General features: G+C 44.4%; 1 protein-coding gene across 7 annotated transcripts in view; it reads left to right on the top strand.

Moving 5' to 3' along the window:
• The window catches only part of KLHL13 (kelch like family member 13), a 62,716-nt gene that overhangs the window by 30,972 nt on the left and 16,049 nt on the right, over positions 1 to 15,695 (top strand). For all 7 annotated transcript variants that reach the window (XM_044452694.1, XM_044452690.1, XM_044452695.1 and 4 more), the window contains 3 exons: positions 9,557 to 9,698; positions 13,008 to 13,140; positions 13,361 to 13,557. In XM_044452694.1, the coding sequence (XP_044308629.1) occupies positions 9,557 to 9,698; positions 13,008 to 13,140; positions 13,361 to 13,557 (472 nt within the window). The remainder of the gene's footprint in view (positions 1 to 9,556; positions 9,699 to 13,007; positions 13,141 to 13,360; positions 13,558 to 15,695) is intronic.

Below are 15,695 nucleotides of genomic sequence, written 5' to 3'. Positions count from 1 at the left end.
AGTGCCCAGTCTCCCCGTTCTCTGGAGCCCTTTTTGGGAAGCGCCTCGGGTTGTATTATATGCATGCTCTCTGCAAGTGAAGGAAGGCCATGCATCTTTTCCAGGCACTCCGAGTGCACCTGTGCGGGTGGTCTGACTGCCACAAATAATGGTTACAGTGGGACTTGTGGGACCTCAAGTAAGTGTTTTCTTGAGAAGAACTCAGTTCAGATTTGGGGCAGACAGATGAAGGGGTGGCAAGCCCGGGCCGCGTGCTTTGTCTCCTGAAGTTTAAATGGCATGGGCAAAGCGGAATCGGCCAGCTAGATGTCCTTCCAGGGCAGGTGCTGCCGTTGCTCTGCCCATCCTTGTCCATGCAGCACTTCTCTCTCCTCCGGGAGTACACTGTGCTGCAGTGGCTGGAACCGGACTGTCCCCGTGGGAGTGATGCAGCTCCTTGACCCCTTCTGCACCAGGGCGTCAAGGTGTCTGCTGTAGTGTTAATATACTACAGCCTGTTTTTGTTGTTCAAGCTCAGTGAGCCAAAACTAGATTCTCAAGGAGAAATAAATTTGAATTATTGAAAGAATGCTTGCTTGCTTTCACTAGTTAGCTAAAAAGCTCCCAGGGTAGCTTACAAAGATCAGTAGGAATTCCTATGATTGCTAAGCAAGCTTCTCTCTTGTTGTAGCTGCTTCCGTGGTGGATTCATTTGAAGTGCAGGGACACAGGTCTTGTAGAAGCATTTAAAAAGGACCCTCTGGAACAAGCCTGATCTCTCCCTCAAGCAGAAGAGATGGCTTTCCTGCAAATCCATTGAAGGAACACTAGCAGGGGTACTGCAGGAGCACTAGCAGGTGAAAATCCTTTGCCCTCCTCTACGACAACCAGAGTGGAGGGCTGGTAAAAACGTCCTTTCAGAGACAGTTACCAGAACTCCCTTGGACTTCTCTCACAGACCTCTAGTTCCTGCCACAGATGAAAGCGGTTAGATTGGCAGCCAGGGAAATGGAAGAAGCAATTGGGTGGACAGGTGATGTAGCCGTCTTACGATGGCAAGCACCGAATACGGAGCAAGGTTCTGTATCAAACAGACCAGGGGGTGGGGGGGTTGTCCAGGAGTCAGCCAAGGAGTTAGGATATGTGCCAGTTTTTCTAGAATTCAAGCAAGTGCCAAATATCTGTGAAGGTACGAAGAAATGTTAACATGTCCTGTTTGGGCTTCTGGAAAAGGACAACACTCCTTTCAGGAGCAGGCAGCCTCTCCCAGGTATGGTCTTGGAGCTTTCTCGGTTTCTTTTTCTGCATGTTGGAGGCTCTAAGCAGGTATATGGGCCTCAAACCATTAACAATGGACTGTTCTCTGCCACTGTAGCTTTATTACCTCGGGGCGATGACAGAGGTCTGAAAGTCACGTGCCTGAAGATCCCAGCATCCAGATCCAGGTGCTGTGCTCCCAGTACCACTGAGGCAGTTGGCCAGAAGGTGGAGCTGAGAGCATTTTAAGACATTCCTGCTGCTCGTGGGCTCAGCCAAAGAGACTGTCAAGGGGCCTTTCCTCTCAGAACATCGCTCTGCCTTGCATTTTGGACAGGCTCCTGCAGGCAAATGCTGCTTTTGCTTTAGCAGTGCTTTCCTGCAACCTTCTGCCGTGCTGCGCTATGTCAGAGACAGTTGTCACATAGGCAAGATAATGATTTCTTCAAGCTAAGAGTAGCATTTTCTTTCCAGTAAATGCAAATTTTGGCGTGGAGTTGCGCAGTGTATTCTTAATTTTCATTTCTGTTCTTTGATGCTTGCTAGTCAGCATGTCTATGACCACAACACAGTTTTGTGTAAGATGCAAATAGGAGGCACCCTCCCCCTGGCCCAGCATTTTTCTTGCAGTTCGGTTTAGGGGTCTTTATTTTGAACCATTTTCTCTGTCATGATCTTATTCAATTGGTAAGTTCTGTAGGGCAGGTTAAATGGAGAATATTTGGCCTTCATCCACTCCTGTCCTTAGGTTTGTCTATGGTCTTTGTGATGATTGCTTATGTTTTGTTGTGTTGTTTTTCTCTCTTGTGAGTGAGTGATCTTGTGACCCCAAGACACTGTCTTAGGGGCCTTAGAATTTTTGGATTCCTGGGTTTGAGGTCAGAAGCTGCACTTCAACTTGAACATAAGGCTCAGAGCTGTGATCCCTTCCTCTGTCCCTTTGCAGCCAGCATGGGGAGAATAGCACTATCGCTCCACAACGGAGAAACCAGCCTTGCTCAGAAGTGGGAGGGGAGGAGACAAAAATGGCAGTCTAGCAAAAGTGGCTCCGCTGCATCAGATCATTGTGACCTTCTGAGTCTGCAGGGTTCTGGCCTAAGCGGCTTTGTTTATAAACTGAAAAGTAGGGTAAAATAACAAAATGAATGGAATGGACTGTGCTCTTTATTCCACATCCATGGTTGAGATATGTTTGGTAGGAATGCAAGGTGGGACGCCGTTTCATTGACTGCACCTTAATCTATGGGGCTTCTTAGGAAGATTTGACTTGTCTCCTTTCTGGTGGCCTGCCCGATCTTGTGAAGGCATTCCCTTTTTTAGCAAGGTTTTCTGCTCAGCTGAAATGCTCTTCATGCATCTCTTGACTCCATCTTTTTCTATCTGTGAACCGAGTTTCATCTCTATCTTTGAGATTGTTTTTAGATTAATTCTTGCTGCCTTTTAAAAGATGTTTGATCATTCTTCGTGTGGAAAGGTTGAATGCATAAATATGCTGGTAGCTCTTCACTGAAAGCAAGCCATAGTTCCTTTGGGGGTTTCACAGAAGCAGTGATGGCGGATGTACACACAACAAGTGGATTTGCTTCACGAAACAGCTTTCTAGAGCGAGATGCAGGCATCAGAGGCATGGGAAGGCACGCAAGGGTGTTGTTCGCACATCTGTTATTGTGTGTTTATGACTGAGATGTAATAGCAGATGGGCATGTCCTGGAGTTGCGTGAAACGTGCAAAAGGGTTGATTGGATTCTGTCTTTGTGATACTTGTATATACTGCTGGATATAATAAAATTCCTTAAAATATCACCATCTAAGAGTCCACTCTGGCACATGACTGTGGGTGCTGGGCTGTAATCGCAGAAGAGGACTGTACCATAGCAGAGAGGCCACATTAAAGGTCATTCTCGTCAGTTCTGCTCCTCTTTTTGTCCTCCATATTCTTGCATCTGGAGTGCTCATGCACACATTTTCTGCCTGCTTCCTGGTGGTCTAGTGCACAGCTAGCCACTTGATCTATATTGCGTCGTGTGAGTCCGACTTTGTTTGAGGACAAAGACTACCATTTACATGCCTTAATCAAATCAGTTCTCTAGCTGCTCTCTTCAAGACTCTGGGAACTAATAAGGTATGTCTGCTTGTGCATAAGGTGATTGACCATACGACATAATTGGTGCAGCCTTTCCCAACCCGGAGCCTTTCCTCCAGATGTGTTGGATTACAGCACCCATCAGCTCAGCTGCCATGGTCATTACATCTGGAGAATATCACATTGGGAAAGGGTGTTCTAGTGTACAGCACCATATGATTGCTGTGCCGAAGTACTTCTGTCTTCATGCCTGCTAACTGGATTTGCAGCTTTGTGATACCCTCGAGTGTTTTCTTCCCTCTCTTTGGGTTGGATTGTTTTCCCTTGGCCATAGGAGCATTGCTGCTGGGATAGTTGAAGCTTTCCAGTTTTGATTCACGGAACATGGGCCTTCTGGTGGTGGAGGGGTTGTGACCCCAGGAAGGAATGAGAAGAGGGTATGTTGGCTAGCCAAACAGCTGTCCTTAACCTGTGGCAAGGTTAAAGGAACAGAGTTTGCTCTTAGGTTTAGCAGGAGCTGTATTTCCTAGCAGGGACTGACTGTGAGTCATCCTCATTTTGCAGGGAGAGAAGCACAGCAAATGCCCAATTAAGAAAGTAGTTTAGGAAATGCCGATACGAATTTTTCTCCCATGTAATCTTTTCAGTCTCCTGCGTGTCTTATCAAAGCACTCACAAGAAGCCTTGACTTTTGTCAGTCATTTAAACGATGCCGCTGTATTATTTCTTATAATCACCAGTACAGTCATATCACAATTTCTCTCCTGTTCAGAGTTTTTTCTTGTTAAAAACTTACTTTCTTTTGGAAGGGATAATTATGCACACATGTACGTGTGTCTTTCCCCTGGAGTGCCTCAGCCTGCCTTGGCAGAGTGAAGCTAGAAATAAAATCAGCCTTTTAGTCTTAATTAAGCAACTTTCAGTTTGCTGATGCCGCAAGTTGGAGGGTCAAACAAATATTTACAGTGTACCAGCCAGTGTGTTGCAAATTTTGATGCTGTACTTGAGTTGCAGGAAGATGTTCTTGTGTGCTTCAGGAAGTTGGCATGCCAGCTTTATCTGTAGGCAGAGTTGATGGGTTAGAGAAGCAGCCTTGCAAAAGAACCCAGCAAAATCATTTTCCAGGCTACTCATACGTCTACTCACTTCTGGTGGAAATGGAAGGATCCAACTGTTGTAAAGATTTGGTCACCTAGAGGTTATTCTTCCAGGCTGTAGGCAACCAGTCAGGCAGTTTGCAAGAAGGAAGAACTGTATCTGGCAACCTTGAACTCAGTGCTGAGGGATATACCTAATGTCTGTAATACGTTCTGACCCCCACACAAAAAATCAACCCTGTCCAGGCTACAGCCTGCCAACAGAGGGACGTTTAACATGGTGACTGACCAGTGAGCATCAGACATGTTGAACGAATAAGTCAGCCTGCACTTCTTATTAGCATCGCTTGTTTAATTTCTATGCCATCCAAATGTTAAAGCTTTGTGAGTGGTTTACAGCAACACATAAAAACACAAAGCACATTAAACAGCATCAAAAGATTAACATACAAACATTTAAACTAGATTTAAAACACACATAAAATTTACGGTAGTGTGAAAAGGTAAAACTTGTCCTGTTTTAAGCAAGTAACAAAGCCCCAGTAAGCTTATTAAATGCCCTGTGGTATTAGTCTTACCTTTGCACTGAAAAGGTAGCAAGGTTGGCTTGAGGCCGGCCTCAGCAGGGAGCTCCCTGAGTGGGCCATCATCACGGAAAAGACCCTTTTCCTTATTGCCACGGATCAGGCCTCCCTTGGAGGTGGCAGTTGCAGGCGGACCCCAGATCCTGATGGTTTTGCCTGGGTAGATAGCTGCCAGGAGAGGCAGTCCATTGGGTAGTGTGGTCCCAAGCTGTGTGGGACTTTATAGGTTCAAACCCCCACCTTGAATTGGTCTTGCAAGCATATTGGCATCCAGACTGGTCCTGTTAATCTGGCTGCCACGTTCTGTATTAGCTGCACTAGGGAAGGCAAACTCAACTCCTGTAGGAACTACTGCGTGTGATCTTTGGCTTTCAGGTTGATTTTGATTCAAAAATTGAAAAATTTTTTGAAGCTAGGCTCCCCTTTGTGTGCTTTTACTAGAATAAGTGTTGTGGTTCATTAGAAAATCAGCACTTGAAGTTTTCCAGTCTCCACATAGTATAGTGGAAAGGATATTTGCTGCACATGTTTAGTGGGTGTTAAAGAGCAAAAGTTTCACTTCTGCACATAAAGTGCTGCTTACCGAGTGTGAGCACCTGTAACGTAATGAGATTAAAACTACTGAATCCAAGCAGCACCGCTTCCATTAATTTTCATGATGTCAAGTGGGGTGTTCCAGCAATTAATGCTGACTGATGACTTTGCTTATTACAGTGGCTTACAGTCAGATGATTTTGAAGAAGTTGTTTTAGTAATACGTGGGCACGAATTAACAGGCTGTTTCCTGGTTTATTTTCTAAGCTATAGAAATATGTAGCGTGCTTATGCCCCCTTTCCTTGCTTCCTGGGTAGGCTGTTGAAGAACCCTACCCAGGTGTAAAACTTGTAAACTGTGAAAGCACCTGAAACATAATACGTTATATACAACTTACGTACAATTAAGCAAATAGTATGTCCTTGTGTTTAATTTGTCTAAGTTGCAGAGTTTGGACTTCTTGGGGACCTAAGAAATTTGTTTCCTTAAATACTGGTGAAGTTTTCCTGGCAGAATAATAGCACGGTTGGTGTAATGAACTACTAAACTGACCAGCTTGGTTCAGCTGAACAACTACAGACCTAATGGCTTCATTGATTTTTCGTAACAGCCCAGCTGATCAGTTGACTCCACTGCCTGCTCCAAAGTTTCCTTTTCTTTCCCCAAAATGTTTATGTGACTGTTTAATTTTGGTGTCCTGCAAGACAGCTTGCCTAATTTGCCTCTAAGGCACAGATCACCAAAAAAATGCAGGCTTGCACAGCTTTCAGGACTTGTTGTCATATCCCCAAGTCAAGAAAGCAGATTTTGAAATAATATATAGTTTGAATAAAAAGGACTCTTCTTTTTTGTTTCTCCATGATGCTGTAAACAGGGCTTGAGTCTGCCTTGGTTATTGTCAATGTTCAAGGAGTACCTAACAATGATTCCAGCTCTTCAGGGTTGTATAAGGATAGAACAGAGAAGGGTCAACAGCCAAAGCTTTACTTGAAAAAAAATCTGACAGGGTGAATTAGAACCCAAGTTGCTGAAATGATGTGATTGCCCAATGACTTAGAAAGAAAATCAAGTCCAAACTTCCATATGGCCAAAGGGGGTTTGGACTTAATTCTCTTGTTATTTGTCTTTCACATATGCGATAAATGGGTTCTGAAATAAGTGGATTTCCAAAAGTAGTTTGTGCAGGGTGGGGAAGGTTAAACCTATTTTTTAAAACTGTGCTTTTTCTGTAGTTTAAAAAACCGGGTTTCTTCATGTGTGTGGTCCGTCCTTTCCCCTCCACCACTTACCCTAGCCAAATTTTAGGTTCAGTGTATTTTGCTCAGTGTATTTTGCTCAGTTTACTAAATTGCTCAGTGTATTTTGCTCAGTTTACTAAATTGTTTTGCTAAAAACTTTACCTGTTTTGAACTGTTATAAACAACTAGGGTCTTATTTATTATTGTAGAAACCTTACCTTATACATACTTTTATGCTGATTAAAAATCTGACTGGCTGCCTTTAAAAATAATGTAATGACATTTATTGATCAGAGCAATGGAATTAATTAGAAAGTGAATTAACTGCTCTTCTCTAGAATTCCTGGTAGTGATATAACCTGCTCACTAGGAAACACTAATCAATATATTTACATTCATTATTATCTAATTAATTGTACTGCTTGGCATGCCAGCATGAATGAGTACAAATAAAATCCCTTTGGTGACTGTCTAAATTGCCCATCCTTTCTGTGGATTCATTAGAATTCTTTTTGGATGTAAACTTGGCCTAATCTGAGAGCTGTTGCGGACGGCTGAAATAAAATGTTTGGGATCTGCAGTTGTTCAGATGTGATTTGAAGTACTTGATGACCGTCTGAGTCCCGGTGCTGGTATTAAATGCATTGTGCAATGTAATTTTTTAAATATTTCTTTAAAACCTCCAAGTACATCTTGCACTTGGCAGAACATTTTGGTGATAACTTGGCTGCAAGCTTATGGTTAATGTACATCCTGAAAGGCAAGATTTTGTTTGAGAGTTGTCGTTTCTAAATAATATAATAAAAGGAGAGAAGAAGGGGGCTCCCCATCACACTCGGGTCCTGTTCTGTGCCTCACACATATTGCGCTTCGGTCACAGCTTGCGCATTTGGAGGAGATTCTGGTACTTCAAGCCTGGCTTAGCTGAGTGAAGTCATTTACCTTCATTGATCTAAGCTTCCACATGTATGGAACTTCCATGCTTGGAGGAACATCTAAAGGCTGCCACACTTGGCAAGTGAGTTTCTGTCCGGAGCATCGTGTGTCTTCCTAGCTATTCTTTTCCATGCTATCGCTGCCCCTATTTTTCTGCTGTCGGCAATTGTGTAGTGGAAACTATTGCAACCAGACAGGAAAGAGTTGTTGAAGTTTCATTTCAGTCAGGTGTATGATCTTTTAGTGCAGCTGCTAACATTGCAAAATTCTTCTCACTAGCTGAGATTTCTCTAGAGCATTGCCTAAAAGACCTGAGTTTCCACAGGCTCCTTCAAGTTCCTCCAGTGGAACAGGAAACCCTGTGGCAAGAAATTATGTTTTGAATGGGAGACTGCTGCTTGCCTGTTGCCCTTGCTTAAACGTGTTTTGCCGAGTGATGTGGCTATTTTGCCCTCTTTTCCCACAGGCATCTTCTGTTGGAGTACCTGTATTGCTTGCCAATATGGAAGTCCACTGTGGGGTGGCCTCCAAGCTTGATGAACACCTTATGCACCTTTGGTGCTTCAGACTTGGAGAAAAACTTCTCATACAGATCTTTCTAATGCAAAACTCGTGCTTTCTCGGTCTTCTTAAAGATAAACCTTTTCTAACAGTTATTTCCTAACGTGATTAAAGTGAGGGAAGCAGATCCAAGGATTAGGGTTCAGTGCATGTTTTTCAGGTTACTTCTGACGGACGAATTGCGATGCATGGGTGCACACTGTGCTCAGATAGCACCACTTTGTGCGTGTTTCCACGTACACAAAATTGGGTGGTCACATTTTCAATGGAGACTTGCTAAGCGCATTAGACATTTCTGTGCTTTGTGTGCCTTGTATTTCACCCCATGCTTCAAACCTGTGTTCACTGTGTGGTCTGAGTTACTTGTTCAGAATTTCTTATGGTTGATCCCTCTCTAAACTGTCCATGTTTTTAATAATTTCCAAAAAATTCTAAGGTTTCAGAAATTGCTTTTAATAGATGTGGAGAACCTGATTCAAAGCACGGAAATGTCCACTTCAAACCCATGTGCACAAAAACTCTTGAAAAATTAGGGTTTCTCAAAGCAGGTACAAAAACTATTTGGGGTTTTTAAGTCAAATTCATTTTGGAGGACAGTAATGCTGTTGAAGTAATTTCTGAAACTGATTTTGAGGCCAATGTTTCCCCTGCATGTTAACAACCTCGATATTTCTCAGTGAGACTAGTAGTTAAGTTTCTGACATGTTATGAAGAGTATGTATTTGTTGCATTCATGTCCCGCCTTTTTCCACGCATAATCCAAGGTAACTTGTGTAATCTTCCCTGTCTCAGTTTTATCCTCACAAACAATCCCTAGAGGTATGTTAGGTTGTGAGTCAGTGACTGGCCTAAAATTATTCTGAGCAACACTGGTACAGGTACCTGAGCATGAATGGAATGATACACATTTAGACTGCCGTGCACAAAACCCTTCCACAGAAATGGTGCTGGTACTTATTGTCAAAACCTCCGTGGGTTTTTGTCCCAACAGCCAGATAATAATAATAAAAAATAATAATAGTGAGATATTTTTACAGATTAGGCTAATTACAGCAAGAGTGAGTACAACTGTTGTTGTTAGCTTTTTGCAACAAAGTCTGAAATGAAAACTAAAAATTGCCTTGTCACATTTTAAGCTTGAAGAAACCTGCTTAGCCTCTCACAGTAGATCTACTCACTAGTCTGTGTTGGAGCCCAGAATTGAACCTTCAGCAGTGCTTGTTGCTCACCTGCAGGGGGAAGGCAGCATTCGGTGTAAAGTTGCTTTCTTCTGCTCTGCCTTTCAGATCCCTAGTTGAAGAGGAGGACCCTCACATGAAAGTGTCCCTTGGGAGCAGCGATATGGGTGTGTCGGCCCATCTGCAGTCGTCAAAGGCAGGGACTACAAGGTTCTTCACCAGCAACACTCACAGTTCTGTGGTACTACAGGTATGGTAACACCTTGAACTGAGCTGGCTGCATCTTCTTTTTGGGACTCCCACTCTTTTCAGGGGGCATTTCTCGGTGCAATTGTCTCCGTGTCAAATGGATTGTTTTAGCAATGCCGTTCCATTTCAGGAATCTGAGTTACTTGAAAGGAGGAGAACAAGTAGGAACATTTGCTAACTTCTGCAGTTCCTTCCCCCATCTCCCCTCCCTTCTTTTTGCCAATTAAACATTCTGATCATATTGGCAATGGTCTCAAGAAACCCAGCCTTTCTGAGTAATTGAAGAGGACTGCATTACAAGTTGGACATTGTGCAAGCAGAGAGCCATTTGCCAAAGGATCGCATTTGAATGCCTTCAAGGAAATTTGCCAGGCAAAACTGTCTTTCGGTGTTAATATTTTGCTTTTCCTGCCTCTTTGTTCTCTTAGCTTAGAGCGTGTTTCAGCAGGCAATTCAATTTCATTATCTGCTAGTGCACAGTGCTGGAGTCCAGAGACATCCTGTGGGCGTGCTTATAGTAACCATCTGCTGCCACTACTGGGTAGTGCGCTGGTCTGTGACTTGCATTTGAAGTTGCTGTGAAATGAGGCCGAGTCCAACACCCTGTATATGTTGCCTTGTTCCCCACTGCTGGTGTGAAGGAGTAGAGTTGATGCTGTAATTTCCGTGATCTCTGTATTCCGGGAACTCACTCCTATTCAGCTTGCAGTTTGTGCTCCACTGGTTTCTTGTATTAGAACTGCAATATTGCGTGGAAGGTCAGAAGCTTTTGTGGACTCCCAGACGGCCTGAAAGAGGAGAGAATCCCTTAGTGCCTGAGTGTGTGTGTGCACTAGCTTAGAGCTGAATGACATTCCCATTTTCTTGGCTCTTTTACTTTCTCACAGCAAGGCCTATGAGGAGGAATTGCTGATGAGGGCTGGAGCATGAAAGGAGGTGGCAGAGGAAAGCTTGTGATGGGAAAGGGAAAATAGGGTTAGGGTACATGCTGCTTCTGAGTTTCATACGCAACGTGGGTGTTCACACACACGACCAACCGTCCAGCTCTCCACAGGTTCTCCCTCTCCTTCCCCCATGTCCTCCAGCCAGTATTCCAGAGTCCTGCTTGCCAGCGCTCCTTGTGTCTCCCCCTCTCTTCTCTGACGACAACTATGTCTTTATTTGCCTTCCTTGTCGCCCTGCAGAGCCCGATGCTGCCACCTGAGACAGCCACTCCACCAGTGCCTCTTTGCAGTGATTGTCATTGGCTCGTTCCTCCTCTAAATTTAGCTTCCATATAGCCTGAAGTGCCTGATGCTGCCTAACCTTGGAAGCTAAGCAGCCCTGGGCCTGGTTGAAATCTGGATGGGTGACTTAAAATGTCCTGAAGCACCCAGAGAGCTTCGGCTATGGGCAGTAGAGATGATGATGATTTTTTTGGTCGGCACAAATGTGCACAGTAAAGAGAATTCTTCTCCTGCCACATTTGAGAGCGGATGCTTACCAGCACTTTTCAGGCAGCCGTAAGTGTGCACCCCCTAAAGATCAGTTTTTGTTAAAAACAAGGACAAGTATCTCATTTCTCTCCGTGCCCCCTCCCGTGAAAAGCGTTGCCAGTGACAGTTGCTACGGAGTGCCGCTTGGAAGCAGGGAGGCTGCTGGAGGTGGCACAGGCAAGGATGGCAAAGCATCTCCACTGCTCTTGCTGGGCTGCTCGTGCATCGCTGCCTGTGGCCTGCAGTGGGGTCCGTGTCCAAGGTTTGGACAACGTGGCAACACATTGTGGCGTCAGCCACCCCACAAGCCAGGCTTGCCAGGGTGACTTGGTGCCTCCAGGCAGGCCATCCTGCGGAAGGTGGTTCTGGTTTGCCTGATGCAGCAGCCCACCGTGGCCCGCCACCCAGGATGGGTTCCCATGTTGTGTGAAGCCAGTCAGTTGCCCCAGTAATATTTAAAGCAGCCTGCTGGGAGCATTAGTATTATACTTGCTCAGTGCTGAGGAAGGGCATGCTGAGGCGAAGGGAGACTGGCTTGCCTAAATCCATCTAGTATATTTGTGGCAGAGATAAGATTTAAACTGAGGATTTCCTTTTCGTAGCTTGACTCTTTAACACTTGGAACTGTCTCTTGTCCATCCTCAGATTAACACAGGTAGTAGATGAATTTAGCTGATACTTGTGAGGCCCGCCCAGTTTTGAAAACTTGTGGCCGTGTCTTATTCAGTTGATTCCATTGCTTTTCCATTCTGTATCTGTTTCCCGGCTCATCTGTTTCACCACCTGAGTTTTTATGGTCTTCATTGCTATTTAGGTCACTCTTGATTTTAAAAGGGGCTACTGTAAATGGGTCACATGTACATCAACAGAATGTACCTAAAAGTATAATAATCGACTTTTCATATTCCAGTTTTTATCATGAATGTTTCAATGTGCAGTAATGGATTATAACCAGACCCTCGAGTTTTGATTATTGGTTGGCAGCACTGAATAACTTCAAATTGTGAATCCAGATTGCATGACTTGGGTGGCCATATAATGATATATTCCGGTTTGGGGTTTGTATAGAACAAAAGTCTTGTGGTCCTCCAGATGGCTTAGTCTACAGCTTCCATCACCTTTGTCAGCATAGCTGGTGGTGAGGGATAATGGGAATTGTAGGCAAAATATTTGGAAGGCTGCAAGGTAGCCACCAATGGTATAGAAGATGATGGTGAATTTAGGGAGGTTCCCTACAGTTGAGGAAATCTTGTCCCAGGTTTTCGGTGTTTCTTAGTGTTTCATATCCTTAATCTCCTGTATGGGAGATTCTTAATTGTTAGTAGAATATAGGGAAGAATTGTTTTTTCCCCATCTTTCCAGGGTCATTTTTAAATGGTAGGAAAGCTATCACTATTTGGGGTAGGTTGTGGACCTGCAGCAAAAGCGAAACCCAGCCTCTTCTTACCTAAGATAACTTCCAGCTAGTTGAAAGAGCAAAGCAGATCTTCCTAATTGTATGGAGAAGTGGAGCTTTCGCTCTGATAAGTATTTCTGTGTTGCATAGTAGCTCCAATCCTTTGCCTGTGGTTAGAGGAGGAAGTGGAATCTTCCAGCCCCTTCAGTTCAACTTACAGACCTGCTCCTGTAAATGAACAGCTTCTGAGCAATTATGGGTATTGTTAAAATTAGCAAGAGGTGATTCTGGGAGATCAGGAACCCAAGGCCTTTCCTTCAGATTCCTGTAATTAGCAAATGGTGTGTGGCTGCTTGATTGATCATTGAGTATTTTGCAGCAAAATAGATCATGCTCTGGCAGCTGAGGGGAGCTGTTCATGCAGTCTTTTCTCTTGTAGGGTTTTGACCAGCTCCGAATAGAAGGTTTGCTTTGTGATGTGACACTAGTGCCAGGCGATGGTGATGAAGTGTTTCCTGTTCATAGGGCGATGATGGCGTCGGCTAGTGATTACTTCAAGGCCATGTTCACAGGTACGGTTAACGGGGATGAAGCACACCGTCCCGCCCCATGCGCGTTCAGCATGAAAAGCTCTTTCGAGGTGAGCGTGGATGCATGCGCATGCACAGACACTCTTATTTGCCTGGTTCCGCTCATGCTCGCGTATGAATCCTTTCTTCCTCTGGGCCAAGGCATTGTGTAGGGCAAGTTCTTTCCAGCTTTAACCATATTTTATCTAAATTCTGTTCTCAGGTGGGATGAAAGAACAAGACTTAATGTGCATTAAGCTCCATGGCGTGAACAAGATAGGTTTGAAGAAGATCATTGATTTTATTTATACTGCAAAACTTTCTCTCAACATGGACAACCTTCAGGATACTCTAGAAGCTGCCAGCTTTTTACAGATATTGCCTGTGCTGGACTTCTGTAAGGTGTTTCTGATATCTGGGGTAAGACATCTTAGGTTTTTGTCCAGTTTGTGTCTTTTTGTTGTTGTCGTTGTCTTAAATCACAGGGAGTTGACAGCCTGAATGATTCCTTGTACAAGCCTGTTAAACGCCTCTTAAAGCTGAAGCAGGTGTGACTATTGGAATTGCCATGAAGGGAGTTCTGCAAGCTAATTATTTCCTAGATAATAGAGTTGGATGAGACCAGCTCAGACTGCTGATGTGTTGTGTGATCTTTTTGGTGAGTGTGCTTAGGATGGATGCAGTGGTCAGTCGACTGCTGGCCATTTGGCTATCGTCAGATACTCCAGGAATGCTGCCATGTGAACGGCAGGTCCTCAGCTCACTGCTGGGTCTTCAGTTTGCAAGAGCACAGGAAGGATTGCTTGTGTCCACAAGGCCTGCTGCAGCCAGGGACAAACTCGGCAGGAAGGCAAAGCCTCTCCTAGTGGCCCTGAGGCATCGCCAAGCAAGCACACACTCCAAGCATGCGTGGCTCCACCTTGCTTGTGGCAGGAACCCCATGAATGTAATACGGTTGCCTGCATCGTGAGGCACTTGTGAAGGGCAGGATCCAGGTCTGGGAAAACAGTAGCTGTTAAACAAACTTAAAGTTACTGTTTTAACTTAAAAAGGAAAAAGAGCAAGGTGATACCTTGAGTGAAATTTTAAACTGTAGCATATCAGGGAAAGCCAGCATCTTCCCTGTTCATATACGGTTAATTGAAAATGATGGGACCAGTATTTCACACTGCTGTGTCAAGTGTTTGACTGTCAGTTTGACTGGTCAAATGTCCAATCTGAGAAGCGCATTAGTGAATTTCCAGTGCATATCCTGGTCCCCAAATAATTTTCCAGGCATGTTTAAGCTGAGGGAATCTTCGTATGGACATTCTGCCTCTCTTCCTCTCTTTCTTTCTGTGCTATATAAAGGAACTGCATGAACAAGACCCCCCCACCCCACCCCATAATACCTGTTTCCTCTGCACAGGGTTTGGGTGGGGGACCGCTTCACACATGACCATCTGGGGTATAATCTTAAATTTGTATAGCGTGAATGGGACTATTCTAGAAGTGTGACCTACAGATGTCACGCTTCGTTGACATGTTGCTGTCATTTGTTGCAGCACAGACGGCTGTGTCTACACGTGTGAAGCATCCTAATGCCCGTTTCGTGTGAATGTGCTCTTGCCTCTCCCCTTTTTCATCCAAGAGTTCAGCCATTTGGTCTTCCTGATCTGTATTCCATAGCAAGCTTCATGTTCCGAACAAATGGCTGAGTTTTCAACTTTTGAGGAGGTTCTTGAATGAGAGAAAACAGAAGGTCCAGTTTGTAAATTGTCTTCATGTACTAAGAATGGTAATGTCAGTATATAACAGCCGGGCTCTGCAGCAGGAGGCAGGAGGCAGGTTTTGCTTGTTCTGTCGTTTGCGGGAGAGCATCTTGTGCTTGCATAAGGTCCATTTTCTCTGATCTATGTGTGTGTTTTGCTTGGGGCAGAAGGGCTCAGAGCCATGCTTAAAAAGCCAGGGAAGTCTGTGCCATTTTTCATCTGGCTTGCAAAAAATCATGCCCTCAGAAAAACTGACACGACATTGATTTAACATGCAAGTATTCAGGACTGACAGTCATGGATTTTTAAGACACGTTCTAAGATTAACAAGGGAGAAAATACAGATTCAAAGAGCCGTGTATGGAAAAAAAACCGTGGAGCATTTACATGCTGCATGCCATAGAGCAGCCTTCCCCTACTTGGCACCCTCCAGAAACGTTTGGCCACAGCTCCTATTATTCTTAGCGTTAGGCTGTCAGCTGAGAATCGGGATTTGCAGGCCAACACATCTGGAAGGCACCGAACAGAGAAAGGCAGTTGTACAGTTGTCTGCTTGAGATAGGTAATCCTTGAGCCTATGTTTTAAGTTTCTGAATTTCCCGTTCAGCCAATACTATATGGAACAAGTAGAATTTCGATTCCGAAGTTAGTTTGGCATCTCCTCTGAAGAAAGTCATGTCTGAATTCTGAATGTCTGGATGCCAGGGTCCAAGGGACAGTCGCAAGGCAAAGGAAGGTCCACACATTTTATCCTTCCGTTTAGCAATGAGGTGATGGGATTATCTCTGTGTCAGTTACTCTTACAAA

This window comes from Varanus komodoensis, unplaced genomic scaffold (assembly GCF_004798865.1).
Source record: "Varanus komodoensis strain SLA01 unplaced genomic scaffold, ASM479886v1 scaffold74, whole genome shotgun sequence".
Lineage (NCBI taxonomy): Eukaryota > Metazoa > Chordata > Lepidosauria > Squamata > Varanidae > Varanus > Varanus komodoensis.
The sequence above is the reverse complement of the archived record's forward strand: the minus strand, read 5'-3'. Positions and strand labels throughout refer to the sequence as shown.